This window comes from Peromyscus leucopus, chromosome 18 (assembly GCF_004664715.2).
Source record: "Peromyscus leucopus breed LL Stock chromosome 18, UCI_PerLeu_2.1, whole genome shotgun sequence".
NCBI classification, from domain to species: domain Eukaryota; kingdom Metazoa; phylum Chordata; class Mammalia; order Rodentia; family Cricetidae; genus Peromyscus; species Peromyscus leucopus.
The window spans coordinates 36,711,424-36,732,215 of NC_051078.1; the positions used below are offsets into that span (position 1 = coordinate 36,711,424).

At 42.8% G+C, this 20,792-nt stretch overlaps 1 protein-coding gene across 1 annotated transcript in view; it reads left to right on the forward strand.

Annotated features, from left to right (window-relative positions):
* Window positions 1-20,792, forward strand: part of Cfap54 (cilia and flagella associated protein 54) — a 303,089-nt gene that overhangs the window by 195,677 nt on the left and 86,620 nt on the right. Inside the window, exons 52-59 of the mRNA XM_037211918.1 lie at window positions 6,082-6,184; window positions 7,366-7,513; window positions 8,823-8,980; window positions 9,136-9,312; window positions 9,423-9,549; window positions 15,092-15,247; window positions 17,802-17,907; window positions 18,809-18,902. Coding sequence (XP_037067813.1) covers window positions 6,082-6,184; window positions 7,366-7,513; window positions 8,823-8,980; window positions 9,136-9,312; window positions 9,423-9,549; window positions 15,092-15,247; window positions 17,802-17,907; window positions 18,809-18,902 — 1,069 coding nt within the window. The remainder of the gene's footprint in view (window positions 1-6,081; window positions 6,185-7,365; window positions 7,514-8,822; window positions 8,981-9,135; window positions 9,313-9,422; window positions 9,550-15,091; window positions 15,248-17,801; window positions 17,908-18,808; window positions 18,903-20,792) is intronic.

Consider the following 20,792-nt stretch of genomic DNA (forward strand, 5'->3'; position numbering starts at 1 on the left):
GAGGTGGATGCTAACTAACAATGTCTCTCTGCAGCGGTATGAGTAAAAAATGTCCCCTGTAGGCACATGCGTGTGAACACGTGGGCTTTAGTTGGTGGTGTCCTTTGGATTATGGGACTTTTAGGAGGTGGAGTCTTGCTGGAGGAAGTGTGTCACTGGGGGGTGGGCTTTGGAGTCTTAGATCCTTGCCCACTTCCTGTTTGATCTCTTTGCCTACTCTGTGTGGATGAAAATGTGATCAGCCAGTTTTCTGTTTCTGCTGCTGCACTTGCCCTGCCCATGTATCCCTCTCCAACTGTAAACCAGGATAAAGCCTGTCTGTCCTGAAGTTGCTTTTTGTCAAGGTATTTTCTAGCACAGCAACAGGAAAGTCACCAAAATAAGCTCCTTTAAAAGATAATTAGCATTAGATGGGGTGACAAAGTAGAGTCCTCATGTAGGCGTTAGTGGCTTTGTAAGAAACATGTCCAAGCAGGTGCAAGCTCGTCTGTCTTGCCATGTGATATTTTGCTATGTTATAATGCAGCAGTAAGCCCTCACTTCCCTTGATAGGTTGATGACCCCACCAAGGGAACAGTGGTTCTCAACCTTCCAAATGCTGAGATCCTTTTGTGGTGATGTATTGTGTACCCTAATAAATTGTACCTGAAGATCAGAGGTCAGAACAAGCACTAGATTAAACATAGAGGCCAGGCAGTGGGGGCACATGCCTTTAATCCTAGCACTCAGGAGGCAGAGATCTATCTGGATCTCTGTGAGTTCAAAGCCACCCTGGACTACATGGGATTGACTCAGTCTAGGAGAGAAAAGAGAGAAAACAAAACTAGGTGGTGGCACAAACCTTTAATCCCAGTGCTTGGGAGTCACATACCTTTAGTCCCAGAAAGCGATGGCTGGGCAGAGAAAGGTATATACAGTGTGAGGAGTCAGGAACTAAAGGCTTTTCGGATGAGGAACCCCTTTCAGTTAGAAAGTCTTTTCAGGCTGAGGAGTTGATGAGGTAAGAGGTGGTGGCTGTGCCTTCTTCCTTTGTCTCTCTGATTTTTCAGCATGTACCCCAATATCAGGCTCTGTTTTTTTTTTTTATTATAAGACCATTTAAAATTTGTGTTATACTCTTTGGCACAGTTCCTCATGTTGTGGTGACCCCCCCCCCATAAAATTATTTCACTGCTACTTCATAACTATAATTTTGCTATTGTTATGAATCATGTAAATATCTGATATGAGACCCCCCCCAAAGGGGTTGCCACCCACATTTTGAGAACCACTGCTCTAGAACAATGGACTCAGGGTATTTTTATTTTCAGCTGCAGGTATTTTTGTTATAGCAACAGAAAACAGACTAAGCAACCAAACAGTACCAAGTGGGTTATGACGTATGGCATGTCCTATGTTTTATACAGCTTCTTTGTTATCAGTATTCCAAACCTCATAAGCCATTTCTCTTTAAATGAGAACCGAGGCTTTAGAAGCAGAGGAATCCACGGGAATGGTCGCCACTCTCTTCTTCTTCCGGGGTGAGGTGGTGGTTGTGAGGCGCCAGCCTGTGAAGTTCCCCAGCAGCAGCAGGGTGCCCTAGAAGTGTGTAGCCTTCAGGGTGGGAGATGGAGCGAGGGACTGCGGTGTGACCTCGGGTAAACTGAGGCCCAGTCAGGCTCATTGCTCTTCTTGCTTGTTTCCTTTAATTTTAAACAAAAAGCAGTAACATTAATCACAAACATCACCTTAGACCATAAACAGACGACAGTGTGGCAGATGTTTCCATGGCCCGGCAAACTTTTAGGAGCTCAATATTCAATAATTGCTAAAAGATTGGAGAGCTGCTTAACAATTTAGTGAAAATAGCTAAATAAAAATAAATCTGGCCTCTACTGTTTCTCTTGCCAAATCGATAAACTGAGGATGCCAATAGCAAGCACGTGTTTGCTAAACACATCCCACTGTAGCAGAATGTTTCCCGGTGGGCGGCGGGGGTCGGGGGTTCGTTTGTATTGTTTACTGCTGTATCCATAGCTCCTAGATTTCTTCCCGACACAGAATAGATACCCAGCATGTAGTTTTGAACAAATGGATCCTAATTTAATCATCAAAATCATTCATTTTAATGTGGTTAGAACTGTTATCATTCTCATTTTGTAAAGAGATTGATAATTGCATTTCCCAAGATCATACAGCTAAAACATGACACAGGTGGGCTTTGAACTCCTCCCCCCTGTGTGCAAATTCCTGAAAATTAGGCTATACAAGATGAATTTAAAAGCTTTCATTAACAACAGAAGAAAACATAATTAAATCACTGAAGCTCTAAAAACTTATCAAGTTGGAACTGAGTTCAAAGAAAAAATGTCAACTGATTTAATGTGTAAAATATTTTAATTTTCATGTGTGCAAGAAATGCTTGCAACCAGGGCTAGGGAGGTAGCTGTTGCCCAGTGGCCGAGCACCGTCTTGGAGTGTGCAAGGCCTGGGTGTGACCTCAGCACCAGAAAATAAAACAGCTTGTAGCCACAAACTGTACTTACAATAAGTAGGTCATGCCATTTTTACTTATAGCCACTGGAAAACATGCATTAAAGGATACTATTGACAAAAGGTGCAATTTCACATACCCTTATTTCAAAAAGAGGAAACTGTAACTGGTCCACAAACACCTGAAAAGTCTTCACCCCCTTGTAAAAGTGAAGTAACGCCTGTGGTATGGCTGTCCATTCCACCAGCTAGTTCCTATGTGTAAGAGTGTTTTACCTGTGTGTATATGTATGAACCTGTGCATGCAATACCAGCAGAGGCCAAAAGAGGGCATCGGATCCCCTGGAACTGGAGTTAGACCTTGTGCATACAGACGGGTACTGCATGGAGGTCCTTTGCAAAAGCAGCAAGTGCTCTTCATCTGCAATCTCCTTTCAATTTCTCACTGAAAGGATTCATAAAGACGCAGAAAGGCACATTGGCCTTAGCAAAGCACTAAAGACTACGGTTAATAATTAGATTCGGGGAAATTTATTTTCAAAGGGTACCCGTCAATGAAAATGGATAGTTTGAATACACGCCCCTCCCAGCAGGGAGCCGCAGAGGAAGAAGAAAGAAAAACTGAGTCTCCTACTCTGAAAGTAGCTTATTGCAGAAGGGGTTCATCAACTAAAGTCCTGGGCGGGTGCCCCGAGGATGTGTCTGAAGAAATAACGTAGTGGATGAGAGAGACATCTTATAAACCCAGGGAGGGAGGTGCCCCGATTCTGCTGAAATGGCTATGGGAAGGCGGTTTGCACTCGAGCCAAATACAAGTGTTAGAAGCGATTCCAGAAAAACCTGATGGATTGAAAAGGCAGAGGTCAGTAACGAGCTAGGGATGGTACCTAAGACACAGCAACCACGCAGGTCTGGAAGAGAAAGCACAATTAAAGTACCAAGTTCTTCCACCTTCCACATTTTGTCTGATTTCCCCCCTCCTTTGACAAACAGAGAAGTTACCTTTTAAAAAATGGATTAATAGGCCGGGCGTTGGTGGCGCACGCCTTTAATCCCAGCACTCGGGAGGCAGAGCCAGGCGGATCTCTGTGAGTTCGAGGCCAGCCTGGGCTACCAAGTGAGCTCCAGGAAAGGCGCAAAGCTACACAGAGAAACCCTGTCTCGAAAAACCAAAAAAAAAAAAAAAAAAAAAAAAGGATTAACAGAGAAGTATGTTTTTGAAATCATTAAAAGTAACTGCTGTTAAAATCTAAACCAGGATATGTAATTTTCAAATTAGTGTGGAGGATTCAAGAGAAAATTACACTGTAGCCAGGACACAAAACAATAGAAAAAGGGAAGAGGAGCAAACACTTATAAAATATCAGGAGAAAATGACACATTATGGGGCTGGCTAGATGACCCAGTCAGTAAAGATGCTTGTTGTACAAGCTTGGCGATTTGAGTTTCATCTCGGAACCCACAGAAAGGCAGCAGGAGAGCACTGACTCCCCAGAGTGGATCTCTAAACTTCACATGCATGCCACGACACATGTGTGCCCCACATCATCATCATCATCATCATCATCAAAACATTTTGACAAGAATGTAAAATTGTTGTGTATCTGTTAGTGTTGCCTTCGGCAAATGACAGAATCTCATCTTGAAGCAACTTAAACAAAAGAGGCAATTTTGTGATAGATTTAGCAGAGCAGGGAGTTACAGAGGCAGAAACTGGGCCGGGGGGGCTCGGTGAGACAAGGTTGCGTGCCTCAGGAGCGCCTAGCCCAGCCCATCTCTGTCAGTCTACACGCTAGATTTATTTGATCCAATTAGCTTCTTTTTGTGTCCACTGCTGGACCCAGACGTCTTGGCTGATGAGCCGGGATCATGGAATGATGAGGAAGCCCTCACAGAGAACTGGGAAGGCAAGGAACAGCAGAAAAGTCACCATGTCCCACGAGGAGGGGGATGCTCGATGGTTTTCTCCGGAGAGCTGAAGTACACCACTCAAAGAAGCAAGTGCAAGACCATCATGTGACCCACATCGCAAAATGAAGCCAGCCATTTTGATAAATAAAATGACCGAAGGTGAAGAAGAAACACCCGGTGTGTGATGTCAATATGCCGGGTGGAATGCAGGAGGAAAAGCGTGGGCTGGATCAAGCGGACGTTGGATGTTGATGACAAGTGTGATCAGCAGCACCACAGCAGTGATGTTCATAAATAACACCGTGGCGTGAACAACGATATCAGACTGGTTAGAACAAGGAGAGAGGGAGACGGGAGGAAACAGGGAGGGAGGGAGAGAGAGGGAGCTAAAAGTTCAAGAACCTGTTGTCTGGATTCCCACCCTGATTCCTCTTTTTGTAGCTGCATGACAACTTAATATTTCCGTGTGTCCATTTCCTACTCCACAAATTGAGTCAGTAATAGCACCTACCTTGAACTCGTAGTATGCATGTGGGGCTGGGGGGTAGTGAATGACTTAATTCCCCAAAATAACATGATACGGCATCGGACAGGTGGTAACCAGCCAGTCACCTGTTTTCTAAAGATGTAAATTATGGGAAGAAGGGGAAACATCCCGGCTCCATGGATAGCGTTAACACAGTTTTCAATCTATTAGTGCAATATGTTTGCCAAACAGCAAAAATGTTCTTAAAATACAGTTTGGAAATTGAGCCTCATAGCAAAAACAGAGAGAGAACCTATGGATAAAGCTAGTTTTCTTTTTTTTTTTTTTTTGGTTTTTCGAGACAGGGTTTCTCTGTGTAGCTTTGCGCCTTTCCTGGAGCTCACTTGGTAGCCCAGGCTGGCCTCGAACTCACAGAGATCCGCCTGGCTCTGCCTCCCGAGTGCTGGGATTAAAGGCGTGCGCCACCAACGCCCGGCAAAGCTAGTTTTCTTACGAGCATCCATGGACACCGGTGAAGCCACCCATGTGCTAGACCAGAATTCTTGGGAACCAAACCCAAGAAGGAATTATACCAACTAGAGTCCAGGGAGGTCTCTGGCATGAGCCATCCCAGTCACACTTGAGGAGTTTGCTATAGCTGTTGTGGGTGAGAACACGGGTAGCAGACGAACCAGGTACCTACGCTGGTCCTCCATCCTGGAGGCAGCAATGACCTAGACAGAGGCAGATGGGGCAGAGGGGTGAGAAGGTCTCAGACAGTGGACTGTGGTGGGTCCCAATAACAAAACTTGATGAATGGAAGTGTCCATCGAAGAGCCAGAGCAGTGGTGATGCCTGAGGACTTGGAGAGGAATAAATTTGCCTGCAGGGGGCAGTAGTGAGGGATTTGCCTTTAATCTGTTTCAGAGCATGGAAACATTCATCCCTTTGTACTTTGATCCATTTCTTTTTCTTGAAAAGGACTTTCGAGTTTTCTCTTGTTCCTCGGTGAGTGTCCTAGAACGTGGGTTTAGAACTCTGTGCCGTGTTTAAATGGTGTGGCGAGTAAAGGCGTGGCCTGCAATGGTTTAGTTCTATTGGGGGGACATGGGGACACCTAGTGACTTTTTGGGGGTGGCTGGGAGTGTCAACGTTCTCATAGGAAGCAGAGACATATGAAATAGTATGCAAGTGCTGTCCCTAGGAACAGTCAAAACCTCCCCTCGTTTCAGGGCCGCTATAGTGTATTCCACACTCAAGCTTCTCCAGGATTCGAAGGTTTTTAAGAAGAGAATGCCTGAAGACTCAGACAGCCCCACCTCTCCAGGAACCTCTGTACGTATGAATTGAACTTCTTGCAATACACATCGCACCAGATACTGCAGTGTAACCAAGGGCACAGTAAGAGACTGACTAGCTATTTGGACGAAGCGAAGTGGTAAAGTTGAAGTAACAGCGAATCCAGGGCCTGTGTTGAAGTCCCATTTATGCTCTTTATTGAGACAGACCCACAAATTCTTTTCAAAAGTTTTGTGATCTCATTTGTGAGGTCTTGAGGGTGGATACAGTCATCACCAAGGGCCCCTGAGATGTGTAATTGTGGTGAGTCTTGATATGGCCTCACTAGCAGAATGGTTTCCCAAGACCCACTCTTCCTTCCGTTCTTGGGTTTATTACCTGGACATGGCAGGAAGGACACTCACTCTTTCCTACTTAGAGTTCGCCACACTTAGCCTTCCCCATATGGAAGGTCTAATGTCTGCTTGACAGCTTGTCACAAGCTTGTCTCTGGGCTGAGTGAGACCACATAATTTAACGTAAAATTGCTTAGGAGTCCTCATAAAAATATTTACCATACAGAATCTTGCTTGTGATTTTTAGGCATTTCTAATGAATTCATTCATACCCAGTGAACCAATGGTCCAAAATAGATACCCAGCACTGCATTTACCATTTTCACTCCTTAAAGGAAGGTTTTTTTGATGATATAGAAACTACTGATAATATAATTAAAAACAAAAAATCCAGCATTGCAAAACTGTTTTACTAATTAAATTTTTTAGTTGAAATGTATGAATGTTTTGTTTGCATATAAGTGCACTGTGTGTGTGTGCAGGGCCAACAGAGGGCAGATGATGTCATTGGATCCAGTTGAAGTTACAGAGGATTGTGAGCTGCCATGGAGATGCTGGGAACTGAGCCCAGGTCTTCTGCTAGAGCTGAACCTCCGGGCATCTCTAGTCCCATGCAAAGTTATTTCTGAGTAGGGGTGTGGAGAGAAAAGACAGGCCAAAATGCAGTATAATATGTTAATAGAGAGTTGTGGCATTGAGGGTGATCTTACTTGTTTCTTTTGCACGTATTTTATGTTTTCTAGAATGTTCAAGATAACTTCTTAATTTCAAATGTGATACTGTGATGCTATTGGGTGCTTCTCTTAGCACGTGCTTAGCCGTGGGTTAGAATGCTGGCCTTCTCCAATGGGAAGCTAACCTCATCATTTTAACATTGTTTAGACCATAGAAAGTAAAGACGATAGCGAGTTCTTAGACCCGATTTCCCTGAATGCCCGGGAGTATTTCAACATTCACCTTTGGCTGAGATGCCGCTTGATGCTTGTGACTGCCTTCGTGACACAGATTCACGGCGTTGGAGTCATGAAAGGTACTTTCCTTTTTGTTTGTTTGTTTTTCTGAGACAGGGTTTCTCTGTGTAGTTTTGGTACCTATCCTGGATCTCGCTCTATAGACCAGGCTGGCCTTGAACTCACAGAGATCCGCCTGGCTCTGCCTCCCGAGTGCTGGGATTAAAAGGCGTGTGCTACCACCACCTGGTGATACTTTCTTAACTAATGTTTTTAGTATGGTTCTTTTGACATGGGGGACAGGATTTTATTGGGACATGCCTATGATAATGCCCACAACCGTCTAGCTTGCTCTCTTTCCAGAATTTAAAATACAGGTTGTTAAACAAAAATAGTGATTACTCACAGTCCTCTGTACCAGAGCAAGTGGCACATATATTATTGATTTAATTTAAAAAATACAAAGAGATTGCAAAATATAATTGCCCAGGTCTCGGGAAAGTGTCTAAGCATTGAGCTGACAAGCCACCAACCCAGGGTTCCAATGCTGACCTGCTTCCTCCTTACCAAGTCTTTCTCCATTCAGTTCCCATGGCTCTGTACTTCCTTTTCTTCTCCGGAAGATGGAGGTAACTTACCTACTTGCTGGACTCATTGGCAGACTGAAGGTGATAGACATTACAGTCTTACAACCAAACCAAACTAGTGGGAACTCATGAACTTTAGACCAACAGCCGTGGAGCCTCCACGGGACTGGACTAGGCTCTCTGCATAATGAAACAGTTGTGTAGCTTGAGCTGCTTAAGGGGCTCCTGGCAGTGGGATCAGGATCCATCCCTGGTGCATGAGCTGGCTTTTTGGAGCCCACTACCTATGGTGGGACACCTCACACAGCCTTGAGGCACGGGGAGGGGTTTTGGACCTGCCTCAACTGACTGCTGACTCCCCATGGGAGGTCTTGCCTTCTTATAGGAGGAAATGAGGGGTGGGTTGTGGGGGGAAAGGCTGGAGGGGCAGGAGGAGGGAAGAGGGGAATCTGTGATTGGCATGTAAAATGAATAAAAAATTCTTAATAAAAAATAGAATTACAGTCTTAGATAACATCTTGGCATGTATAAACAGTGGTCCCCACAGTGACTGAGAGCTGTCTAATTGTGTACCTATTTGCGTGTCCCTATCTACCTCCCAAATCGAATCATTTCATGTAATAACATTACTTTTATAGCATTGGACTAAAGTACTTTCACCCAAATTATAAGACACCCCCCTCTGTGTTTCATGTTATCCATTGGTTTTCCACTCGAATGCCCTCTTACTCTTTGATCGTTGGGGACGTTATGCACTTCTTGCTTTCTCATGCGTCTTGATGACCACACTTGTCTGCCTTAGAGAATGACATGACAGACTATCTCAGCCTCATCAATGAAGTGTGCATGGAGGCAAAGAGTGCGGATGACCCAGAGCTCCTGGCCGAGTTCCTGATGCAAGCCGTGATCCTGGGGCTTCAGGAAAAGCACTTAAAGGCAGACATCATAAAAAACCTTCAGGTAAAGGAGACTGTGTGGGTGCATAGGTGTGTTTAGGGAAGATCCTAGCTGGATCAAAAGGACGGGATTCTCAACCCTAATGAATGGGCACCTGGCACCATGGCCATAGCTCATCAGTGAACTGGGAGACGAACAGAGTCGCTTTCTCTCAATAGGAAATAATCCATTTGCTGGAAGGCAATGAGTTCCTTTCTCCTCGATCTTGGTTAACCCTGGCGAGAAGCCTCGTTCTAATGGACGACTTAACAAAAGCCGAGAAATTCAAGCAAGTGTCTTCAAAAGAGGGCACATTAACTTTCCTGAATCAAGCTCACAGCATCCTTATCGCACAGGTAGGAATGATTTCGATGGCCGCAGACTTGGCAATGGACTCTTCTGCCTTGTTTTTCCCCCCTCACTGTGACATTCACCCCCCCCCCCCCCCCCCCCGTTTCTTTCCTAGATGCTAACTTTTGGAGAGACAATGGAATTCCCTCTCTCAGGTGCTGATTATGCAAATCCACTACAGCCTTTGAAAAATATCTACCTTCCTCATGTCATGTTACTGGCCAAAATAAAACTGAGAATTGGTAAGAACATCTAAGCATCTACCTTCCTAGAGTAGCATAGGGATTTTTAATTGTTTTTCAAGTAGGCTTTCATAACTTGAAGGGTCAGTATTAGGAATGCCCAGGCTCTGCATGCTTAAATAGGTTTTGGTCAATTACCATGTGCTAGAATCTGTGGTATAAAAATGATCTTCATGTATGAATCAAGTTATGAGGTCGATTACAGTAGTTACAATATGTGAAACTATTTGCTTTGGACTATTGCATTTTCTTCAGCTATTCAGTCTTTGTAACAAGATTATTTTCACAGTCTGCTTTATTGAAAAAAAATCATAGAAACGCAAAGTATGAGTGCATTCCTAAATGATATACCACTTTTTTTGTTCTCTAAATTACAACCAATTATTTTATAGTTATGTCAAATTAAGAAAGATTTTTGAGAGGAGTACAGAACAGTGTATTATATCTTCTGGTTATCACTGATGCTGTTAAGTACCCATGTCTCTAAAAACAATACCCATGAAAAAACATTATCTTAATGTGTTGATGAAAATGGCATGCTTTTTCCCGAAGCTCTAATAACTTGTATCATTTTAAGAGATAAATCTTCATCCTGTAAATGGGGGAATTGTTAAAGCCTTTGTACTTTTATGAATCAAGGTGTCTTGAGGCCGTAGTTTCCATGTCTTACCATGATGCATGTTAGGCAATGTCTCTGCTAAGGACAGTTTGAACGCTGGATGCCGTGGTTGTTTCAGGCAGTATAAAGAAAGGTGTACAGGTCTACTGCTCTCTGGAGGCTAGCCCTTTTGGGAAACCTCTCTAATCTGCCTAGCTACTAATCCAGTTGTCCTGTCCTGACCTCTGTGCCAGGGGAACAACCTCTCCTTCCCCCAAATCCCAGCCTCTTGGCTTTGCTCTGGCTCTCTGGTGTGTGTGTGTGTGTGTGTGTGTGTGTGTGTGTGTGTGTGTGTCTGCCTCCCAGGGTCCTGGCTTCAGAGGGGCCTCCTATCTCCTCTAGACTGTCCACACTCTGATTGCTGAGATCGCCTTTTCCTTTTGACCTTCATTGTGTTAACATATTTGAATATTAGTCAATAGGAATCCAAACAGACAGACATGCAAAAGAGAACAACCACCTATCCTTAAGCACCTTGGACATCTGGATTCTTAAAAGATGGATTCCATTCCCTCTGTTCTTCCTCCCTTGACTCCCATTAACTCCTTGTTCCACTTTATTCTAGATTTAGATGAGAGAAATCACTGTTGATTGACCAAGGCTCAATTACAGCTCCCGAGTGTTCTTTACCAGTTTTGCCTGTATGGCCACCCAGTACCTGGTAGTGTCTGCACCACCTGCATCTCCTTGGCACTCGACTCTCCCAACTCATAGATCCCCAGGCTCTGTCTCCTCCCAGCTTTCCTTCTCTCTCTCTGGTTTCTTAATTACCATGAAGTCTTCTATTTCCATAGGTCATCCCTTATAGTAATGTTCTCTATTTATTGTGGCATAAAAGGCTTCCTGTGATGTGGTCCAGGCTATATAATGGGGATTTTTGTCCTTTACACTATTTCCTCTTCTTTCTCTTAGAGACATTGTGTTTATAACTCGTAACATCTGATAGCAGACCTCCTACCACTGAGAAGATATCGGTACCTCCCTTTTCCTTGTCTCCTCATCTGTTTCTTGTTTCCCAGACTCTGTTCTTCTGTGTGGTTGTTGATTAAATCCCCACCCACCATGCTTTCCCCAGTTAAAATCTGAATGATGCTCTCTGAAGCCTTGTTTTTCACAAATACCCTTTTTTTTTCACCATGACAGGCGACTGATATACCATATCAGTCCAGCATAAGCATTCTGGTGGGGCAGGGGGGGGTTGTCTTTTCTCTGGGGTTTGGTAGATGCATTCCATTATTCCTACTCATAATGTTTCAAATGTAGTGTTAGTCGAACTTTTATTTTCTTTGGGCAAGAAATCTGTCCTTTCCTCCCCAAATCTTGTTAGATTTCTTTCGTCTCTGTAGTTCAGGAAATTCACCAACACATGTCTGGGTACATGTCTCCTCTTTCTCTACCCAGAAATCAGTCGAGCCCTTGGCATCTGCAGGCAAGTTTCTTTCTGTCTGGGGAAGGTTTTTTTTTTTTTTTTTTTTTTTTTTTTTTTTTTTTTTTTTGGATTAATTATTGCCCATTACCTTCCTCTGTTCCTTCTTGGGGGCTGGATACCTATGTGAAAATCTCAAGAGTGTCATTTAGCTTCCCTGTAGTTCCCTCATTTCAGAACCAAGGCTGTCGTAACTCACTTGCTCTAAGTTACCCTGGATTAGATAATTTTTAGACAGTAGAAATCTATTGCTTTCGTTTCTGGAGATTTGAAGACCAAAGTCAAGATTTACTGTCCATCAAGAGCACATCTGCCTCACAGCTGGTGCCTCAACTGGCCACTATGTTATGGGAGGGGTGAACTGGCTCCTCCAGGCTGTTACATCGGCCATGCAGCCTGTCCACGAGGGCTCGGCTTTCATAATTACCAGGGAAAGTCTTAACCTCTCCACAGAGACACCATCATTGTTGGGGGCTGGTGTTTCAACATATGAGTGGAAGAGAGGATAAACATGCAGGGAATAGTCATGGTACTCCCCTCACAGAAGATTAAATCAGAAAAAATGCCTGGCTCAGTGCTGGGACCATAGTCAACACTACAGGTGTTGATAATATTTGGCTTTGACTGGAAAGTCTATCATCTTTCCCTTAGAATTCTAACATTTTTATAATTTATGATGTCAGAATAATCTAATTGATCTTCTTAATAATTAATATTTTTGGCATTGACCCCCCTCTTGAAATTAGCTGATAACCTGTATTTCTATGTAGGCTCATATGTATATATAATATGTATGTATGTATGTATGTATGCATGCATGCATGCAATTCTGTTACTCTATCCTCAATCTACTTTATTTCACTCATGCTTTCTCTTCTAGAAGCCACATTTGATATTCTTCTTGATGGCTGCTGACTCTTCTTTCCTGGGCTATTCTTCTTTGCTTATTTATTATTCTCCAGGTCTAGCTGTGACAGTGTGCCCGTGATGGTCAGAGGGGCAAGTTCTGCCTGTGTGACTTGGCTCTATACCAACTTTTAAGAGTCTCAATTCTCCATTGAGCCTCCAAGGGAAATAACAATGGCCAGCCAGCATTTTTGAGCTCAGGAGTTCAGAGGACTCAGGCCATTGTCAGATCCCTCTTAGGAAATCCAGGAGGCAACTAACCATAGCTACCCTTCTCTGGGACTTGCAAACATCCCTTTAGGCTCTCTCTAGGGTACCATCTCTAATCTTTGACATCAGCCTTCCTGCCTCTGTTTCTCAAGGTCTTGTTTGCCCAGAGAATAGAAAGCTGGTGGCAACTCTCTCTGTTGTAACCCATCACCTTCTAGGACCCTCCTGCCTCTTCTACCAGAAACTGCTCAGCCAAGAGAATCAGTAGTAGGGCTGGACTTGGCAAGGGGAGGCCAGCAAGCGTATACCCAGGTACCATCTCTCCAGAATCTTCCCCTTATCTCTCTTCTCCTCCTTTGATCCATCCTCAGTATCATCACTGGCATGTGAATTTCACTACATACATCCCTCTACCTTGTCAGTCTCCTCTCTGATGGAGTTAGCGCAACTAGCCGGGCCCTCAGATCCCTTGCAGCTCAGTCAGTGACCACACTCAAGCTATCCACCCCCACCCCCTAGATTATTTTAGCCTACAGTTTGCCATCTTACTAGGACATTCGAGTTTTGCGTGAGCTCAAAGCACAGATTGTGCAAACTCAAATCCACTCTCGGCTCTTCTGCCTTACTAATCTTGAAGATCTGTCACCACTCAATGACAATACTGTTGCTTCTTGGTAGACGCATTTGAAGGCGAACAGCTTGCTTCCTGCTATATTATATTAAATACAGCCTTTAAAAACAAAACCACAAGCCTCCTTTCTGTCAAAACAATGTCAGTTTCACAACAGTTTTTTTTTTTTCTTCTTCTTCAGAGTTGGTGTTTACTGGGAAAAGGAACCTTTCAGTATTGCGAAGCACAAAAGCTTCTGCAGCTAGCTCTCTTGACAGTTTCTCCTTATCGCATAGATTGCACCACAGGAATCTGGCTGCTTACTCTTTTTATCCTTCGCAAGAGCTGATAGGGAATAGCATGCTTAGGGTTATATGTATGAAACAGAAGTGGGCAAGTTTGGCACCCGTTGACCTACTAGACAACCGTGCTGTCTGGGTAGCCTCCTGGGGCCTTCCCAAGATCCAGACAGACCAGATCTCTGTTCCGCTCCCACAATGCCCTACAGTTTCTTTTCCTGTGAGCAGCCTCATGCTGTTTTAGCTACTGTCTTGATGTTTATATTCTTTGTTAATCAACAGTTCCATCACCTCACTACTAGGGTACTGTGTTGTAGTTTAAGGTGCAGGCCATGGGGCCAGGCTGCTTTAGGTTCAAATCATGGCCATGTGACCTTGGGCAAGTTACTTACAGCTTTGAGCCGTTGCTCTGTCTTCTGTCAAATGAGCATAATGTTGCCCACTCAGAGTTGTGAATCACAGTAGCCATTCATGTGGAGTCCATGAGATGGTACCTGGCATGTAGGAAACATTTAGCACGTCTTATCTCTTAGTATTCTTTTTTTCTCATTTATATCTAGTACTCAAATGTAGTAAGTATTTTTTGATAAATGTCAGTCTTTGATGCCATATAGAACGATATTTCTTCCATTCAATAATCCTTCCATTCAATAAGCAGTCATTAAAAATGAGAGCTCCTAAAGTATGGCATGTAGCCCTTGCCTGTAAAGAGCTTTCTTATCCAGTTATGATGAAATATTACATAATGAGTAATCAGTGCATTTAATAGAAAAGTATTGCCTATTAATATATGCAAATTTATTAATAGTGAACAATATACAACTTCCAGATGTTTCTCCTGCTAACAGCCTCTTCTTAAGAACATAGAATAAATATTCTCTGACTCTGTTGCTTGCTTTTGGGATCCTATTGCTCATACTGGGTTGCCTTGCCCAGCCTTAATAGGAGGAGAGGTGCCTAGTCTTACTGAAACTTGATATGTCATGCTTTGTTGATATCCATGGGAGGCCTGCCTTTTTTTCTGAATAGAAATGAAGGAGGGGTGAATGGGGGGGTGCAAAAAGAAGGTGGAGGAGGGACTAGGAGGAGAGGAGGGAGAGGAAACTGTGGTTGGGATGTAAAACAAATAAGTAAATATTAAAAGCAAAGAACATGGAGGTTGTTCCAGAAGCACCATGAAAAATTGAGAACTGGAGACACTTGGAGACTGCTGTTGATTTTAAAAATAAGACGAAACATTGGAGAGTTATCAAAGCTCAAATTATTGTTGTAGTTCACTTACACCTTGGCTATGTGGCTCTTTAAAACATTCTTGGCTACAAGGAACTGTGAAGACTCACAGCATTGCTGTGAGAGCAGTCCATCGCCTTAGTGGTTGCTCCAAACCCTGAAGATGGCATTGTTTTGCCTCCGCCCAACTGTTTTGCTTTTAGGACACACATTGTCCAAGCAGGTGTATTCCAACACCAAGAAGAAGGACATCACCAAGTGGTTGCCTGCTCTTCACATCTTTGAGATGGCCCTGAAGCTCTGCCAGGTGACCGCAGCAGAGGAGTATGAGGTGGAAGCTGAAATTCTGTTTCAGAAAGGTGAGTTGTACTGGGCGTCAGAACCCTGATGAAGCATGTGGAGCCGTGAAGTTATTAATAGTCAACTTCTTGACTGTGAAAACCACAGACTTTACAGAGAGCTTGGCCATGACAAGACACATCAGTCCTCTCTGTAAGTCTCAGTTGCTGATGAAAGCCTCCCATTAAGTCATATCTAGAAAATAAAGTTACTACTAATCGATGTCCTCATATAAAGCTTAGTGTTTGGTTCAAGAAAATGTCCACATCAGCCACTTCACCACACGTCACGTGACTGGAGTGGTGACTCAGCAGTTAGAAGAAGCATGTAATGCTCTTGTAGAGGATCTGAGTCTGGTTACCAGCACCCATGTTAGGAGGAGTTACTACCTGTCACTCCAGCTCCACGAGGTCCAACAAAGTCTTCTGGCCTTCTGGCCTCTGTGGGTGGCTCCATGCATGCCCATGTATACCCACACAGACACACATATACACATAATTTAAAAATAAAAAATTAGGGCTAGAGAAATGACTCAGCAGTTCAGATCACTGACTGCTCTTCCAGAGGTCCCAGGTTCGATTCCCAGCATGCATAAGGCTATAACTTCAGTTCGTTCGAGGGGATCTAATGTTCTCTTGTGGCCTTATCAGGTACCAAGCATACACATGATATACAGACATACATGCAAGAAAACTCACCTGTACACATAAAAGAAAATATTAAAAACATGAAAATAAATCTTTTAAAAACACATACTTGCCAAATAATACCAATGAAACAAGTGTAATTATTAATTAAGACAATAAAAATAATTTATTACTAGATGATAATAATAAATTAGTGTTTTACATTATTTCGTTACCTAGTTAGACATTTTGGTTAATTTCTATAAGTAAGAGATAATGTTAAATTAAAACTTAATAGCTGTAGAATACCTGTCTCTAGAACTTACAGACAATGCATTCATATGATTTCATCATGGCCATTTCTGCTGCAAGAAAATCGAAAGTGTAATGATTGCTGTCATTTACTGAGCTAGACATGTCACACGAGAGTTAACTTCTCACCCATCGGCAGCTATTAAATGAGCATGCCCAGATGGGAGCTCTGTGTCCCTCTCTTGGCCCTTTCCTGCTACACAAAAACTGTCATCTTACTCTTGGTGACTCTAAGACTTTGCTTTCCTGGAATTTCTGCTGCAGGACAGCTCTCTCAGTTCTTGTGCTTGAAGGATGGCATCCACCATGGTTGCTGAGAGCCAAGTGATGGGTGGCATTGGTACCATCTCTAATTTAAAAAAAAAAGCAGTTGCTTTTTTTAAAAAGGATTTTTATTTTTCATTAAGTTGTTTATCATCATCATCATCATCATCATTTTGGTTTTTCCAAGACAGGGTTTCTCTGTGTAGCTCTGGCTGTCCTGGAACTTACTCTGTAGATCAGTCTGGCCTCAAACTTATAGAGATCCACCTGCCTCTGACTCCCTGAATGCTGAGATTAAAGGCGTGCATCACCACTGCCTGACTTTTGGTAAGCTTATTTTAAAACCTAAACACTAGGCTGAAGGGATAGCTCAGCCATTAAAGGCTAGGCTCACAACCAATGTATATATATAACTTAAAAACTTTGCAGTTAATTGACTATATATATAGTACAGTGTAATGCTTCCATATATGAATATAGTATGAGGTGGTTAAACCTAGCTAATTCAACTTATGCAAACATATCATTTTATTTTGTGGCATGAGTATTTAAGAATCTAATTCCTTAGTAATTTTTAAGTATATAATACACTCTAATTATAATGTATGTATTTAAGTATATAATACACTAATTGTCACCAGGCTGTACAGTAGATCACAAAACAAATCCATCTTGACTGAACTGTTTTCAGTATCTCCGTTTCCCACACTTCAGCAACTGGCACTCCTCTTTCTACTTCATGAATGGAGATTTCTTGGATTCATGAATTAATGTAAGCAACACTGTGCAGTGTTTACCTTTCTGTACCTAGCTTCTTTTGCTTAGCACAGTGTCCCACATTCATATGTGCAAATGGCAGCATTTCTCTCTTCTTATGCTAGATAATATTCTCTCTCTTTCTCTGTCTCTGTCTCTGTATGTGTATGACATTGAAAAAAATCCATTTATCCTCAAAGAGAACTCAGGCTTATTTTGTCTTTGTAGTTATGACTACTACTGTAGTTATGACTATATAAGGATACAGCTGAACCCCCCCTTTTTTTACATTTGTGAAATAGACAAGGGTAAGAGAAAGAGAGAAGACGTTAGAGGTGAGGAATCACAGAGTTGGGGGGGGGGACAGAGGAAAGTAAGCTGTAAGGCCAATGGTGTTGGGAAGCCAGAGGTGTTTTGTTGAAAGCATTCCAGACATCCCTGGGGATGGAAGCTTCAGTCTTTCATCCTCAGCTTATCTTTCATCAAAGAGTGACAGACAGACACACTGAAGACAGCAGTCCAGCTTCCAGAGTTGGCAGAATGAAGTATTTGCTCTTCTGTTATAAATTATAAAAAACGGGAAACCATCTTTACGCGTGTTTTTTTCTTCTTGCAGGCAGAATAGAGCGTCAAATTCTGATAGAAGAGAAATCTCCAGTTTCACAGATAGAGAGTTTTTTCGAAGCTATTCAAATAAGCCTGAGAAACGATCAGAACTCAGGGTAATGGCGAACGCTTCATCCTTGTAGAACTGCTCCTGTGTGGTCTGAGTTCTGTATGCTATACACAGAAGATTCAAGAAAGGGATGAATGAGACCTTGTCATGGCAGGGCACATGCACTGGGGTTCGTCCAGACAGCAGGTTTAGTGACCTCCTTCTCAAGCTTGTTGCTTTTGGCTCTGACCTAAGGCCTCCTTTACAGGAAAAGGTGGGATGCCTCCCAGTTATCATATAACATTCTAGGCTGCAAACTGGTTCTCATTTAGACCCAGGTCTCCTGTCAGTATCAAGACCATGGAGACTTCCTTTAGACTATTGGTTACAACTAGAACTACCTACTATGGATGTTAAAGAGTTTAGAAGGATTATTTCCATAGTCTCTGTAGCCATTCATACCAGTAGCCTGCTTAATTCTGTACAGAAATGACCTCAATATTGGTGGGAAGCCACTGTTTGCCCAGCACTGACCTGAGACGTCAACTGATACCTTTGATAGAACATATATAGATCTGACCATTACTGTTTTCTGTGGAGTTCTCTGTTGATTTCCACTTTATTAGCAGAGGAGAGTAGACAGAGGCCTGGTTTTCAAGGATGGCTTCTTCTGCTACGACTTCTTTAGTGACTACTTCCCTGGAATGTTCCAGAAAGGTCTTTGCTAAGCATTGTAGCAGTCATAGCCCGGGATGTTGTGAGCATAAAATGAATTAGAATGCTGAGCTTTCCCAAGAGCTTCTCATTTCTGAGGAAGATCCCACTAGCTGTGGCCTAAAAGATGTATGGGCTAGGAGAAGAACACTTGTCTGTTCTTATTGTTCACTCCCCCAGACACAGTCGGCGAAAAGTACAAAGAGATGGCACGAGAGAACGGTGTCGCTAAGTTGAATGTCATATCATTGTAGGTTGATAAGAGACTCCTACCTAGAAATTGCCCTGGTGTATTTCCATCTGAAGAAGCCAAGGAAGAAAGTCTCAGCAACACCATCATCACTCAAGGTATCAGCTGCGTTGACAGGAATAAGAAGCCCCTGATCATTTTCAGTAATGCTGCGCTGCTGGAATAATGGGGCATTTCCCTATGTGACTTGAAGACATGAACTCATTACTGTATAGTGACTTATAGTCAGATGCCTCTTTTTTTGGGGGGGGGTTTCTTTAGGTAGAACGCTGGAAACTGATTTCATTTCAGTGTTTGTGCTTGTTAAAATGATGCACACGGGATGCTGGCTATGTAACTAGTCAAAGGCTGTGAGTGCTTAGGAATGAATTCTCAGGCGAATATAGGAAATGGACACATAGTATTTTTGAAAGTCATAGGGCCTGTCAGTGTCGTTCATAGCTCACAGATGTATCAAGCACCTGCTTTGATAGAGGCAGTCTTCTAGAAGGTGATAAGTCAATGCTGAAATGAGCATAGTCCCTCTTCCCATTTAGCTAGTGGAGGGAGACAGACTGTATGGCAGCAGACATGAAAATCAGAATGGAACGAGGGAGAAAGGGGATGAGAGGGGTCCCTGGTAGTGAAACTTATGACGACGAGGAAATTATTTGGGTTGCTGAGATGGTAAATGAATGTGGTCTTGTGATATCAGGATGGTAAGCAAGGGTGGTACTTTGGCATGTTATCGTGATGGTAAATGAAGGTGGCACTTTGGTGTGATGTTGCATAAGGCGGGAGCCATGCAGACTCACAGGAGATGCACCCCCCCACAGCAGTGCTTGAAAATTAAGGTGCAGAAGCATCTCCCCAATCTTGCTGAAGGGCAGATAATGACTTGTTACTTAGGGAGTGGGCTTGAGGTTTGGGGTTTCCAACAGACTCCCAGGTTTTGCTGATGTGCACAGGTCCACTGCAGTACCAAGGATCTTGACTGAGGAAGATTCTAACGGAAGAAATAAGCCAGGTTGCTTTGAATGACATGATTATTGTTGGGTTGTGGTGAATGTTCATATTTTATCCTTACCAAATGATCATTGATTCTGCAAGGAGATCTTTTCAGAAAATGTCGGGATCAAATCTCTTAATCTTTTAAAACTCTTTATTGATTCGTTGTGGGTTTCACACCATGCATCTTGATTCTACTCATCTTTCCGTCCCTTTGAATCTACTCTCTGTCCTTGCAACTTCTTCCCCAAGATATTTTTTTAAAGATTTTGTTTGTTTTGAGGCAGGGTCTCTCTGTGTAGCCCTAAATGTCCTGAACCTCTCCATGTAGACCAGGCTGTCCTCGAACTCACTGAGATTCACCTGCCTCTGCCTCCCAAATGCTGGGATTAAAGGTGTGCACCACTGCAGCTGTCTCAAATCTCTAGGTTTTGAGGTGTCATAAACATGACTTGAAACTTTAGGTAAATATATTTAGTCAATCAAATTATTTATATGCTAGCTGCCTTAGGTGGGTATCACCATTTAAAAAATCAAAATGACTATAAGCTAGGAAAGGTTGCTGTGGTGGTATGATAAAAATGTTTGTTACTAGCTAGAGAAGAACAAGTGTGTGGTTTCCATAGAGAACAGTGCTGCAAAGTAGTGGAATGGTGTGAATATCAGCAGTTTCTGGGCCTAGCCAAGAGATGTGCTTGTAATTATTTATGTGAAATAGGATTTGAAGGAAAAAAATACTGTAATTACATAACATCTGTATATCTTGACATAAAAATATTTTAACAAGTTATAACATTACAAAAGGCACAGAGAATAGCCCAAAACAAATAAAAACACTCATCCAGGCATATTTTGGCCATTGAAATATAACATTTGAAATTTGTCTTAATAGAAACAACACAAAAACCTTAAAAAACCAGCAGTTGTGGGGCCACTGAGGGGGGTCAGTGGGTAAAAGCACCACCTAGCTTGATTCCCATGATGCACCTGGTAGAAGGAAA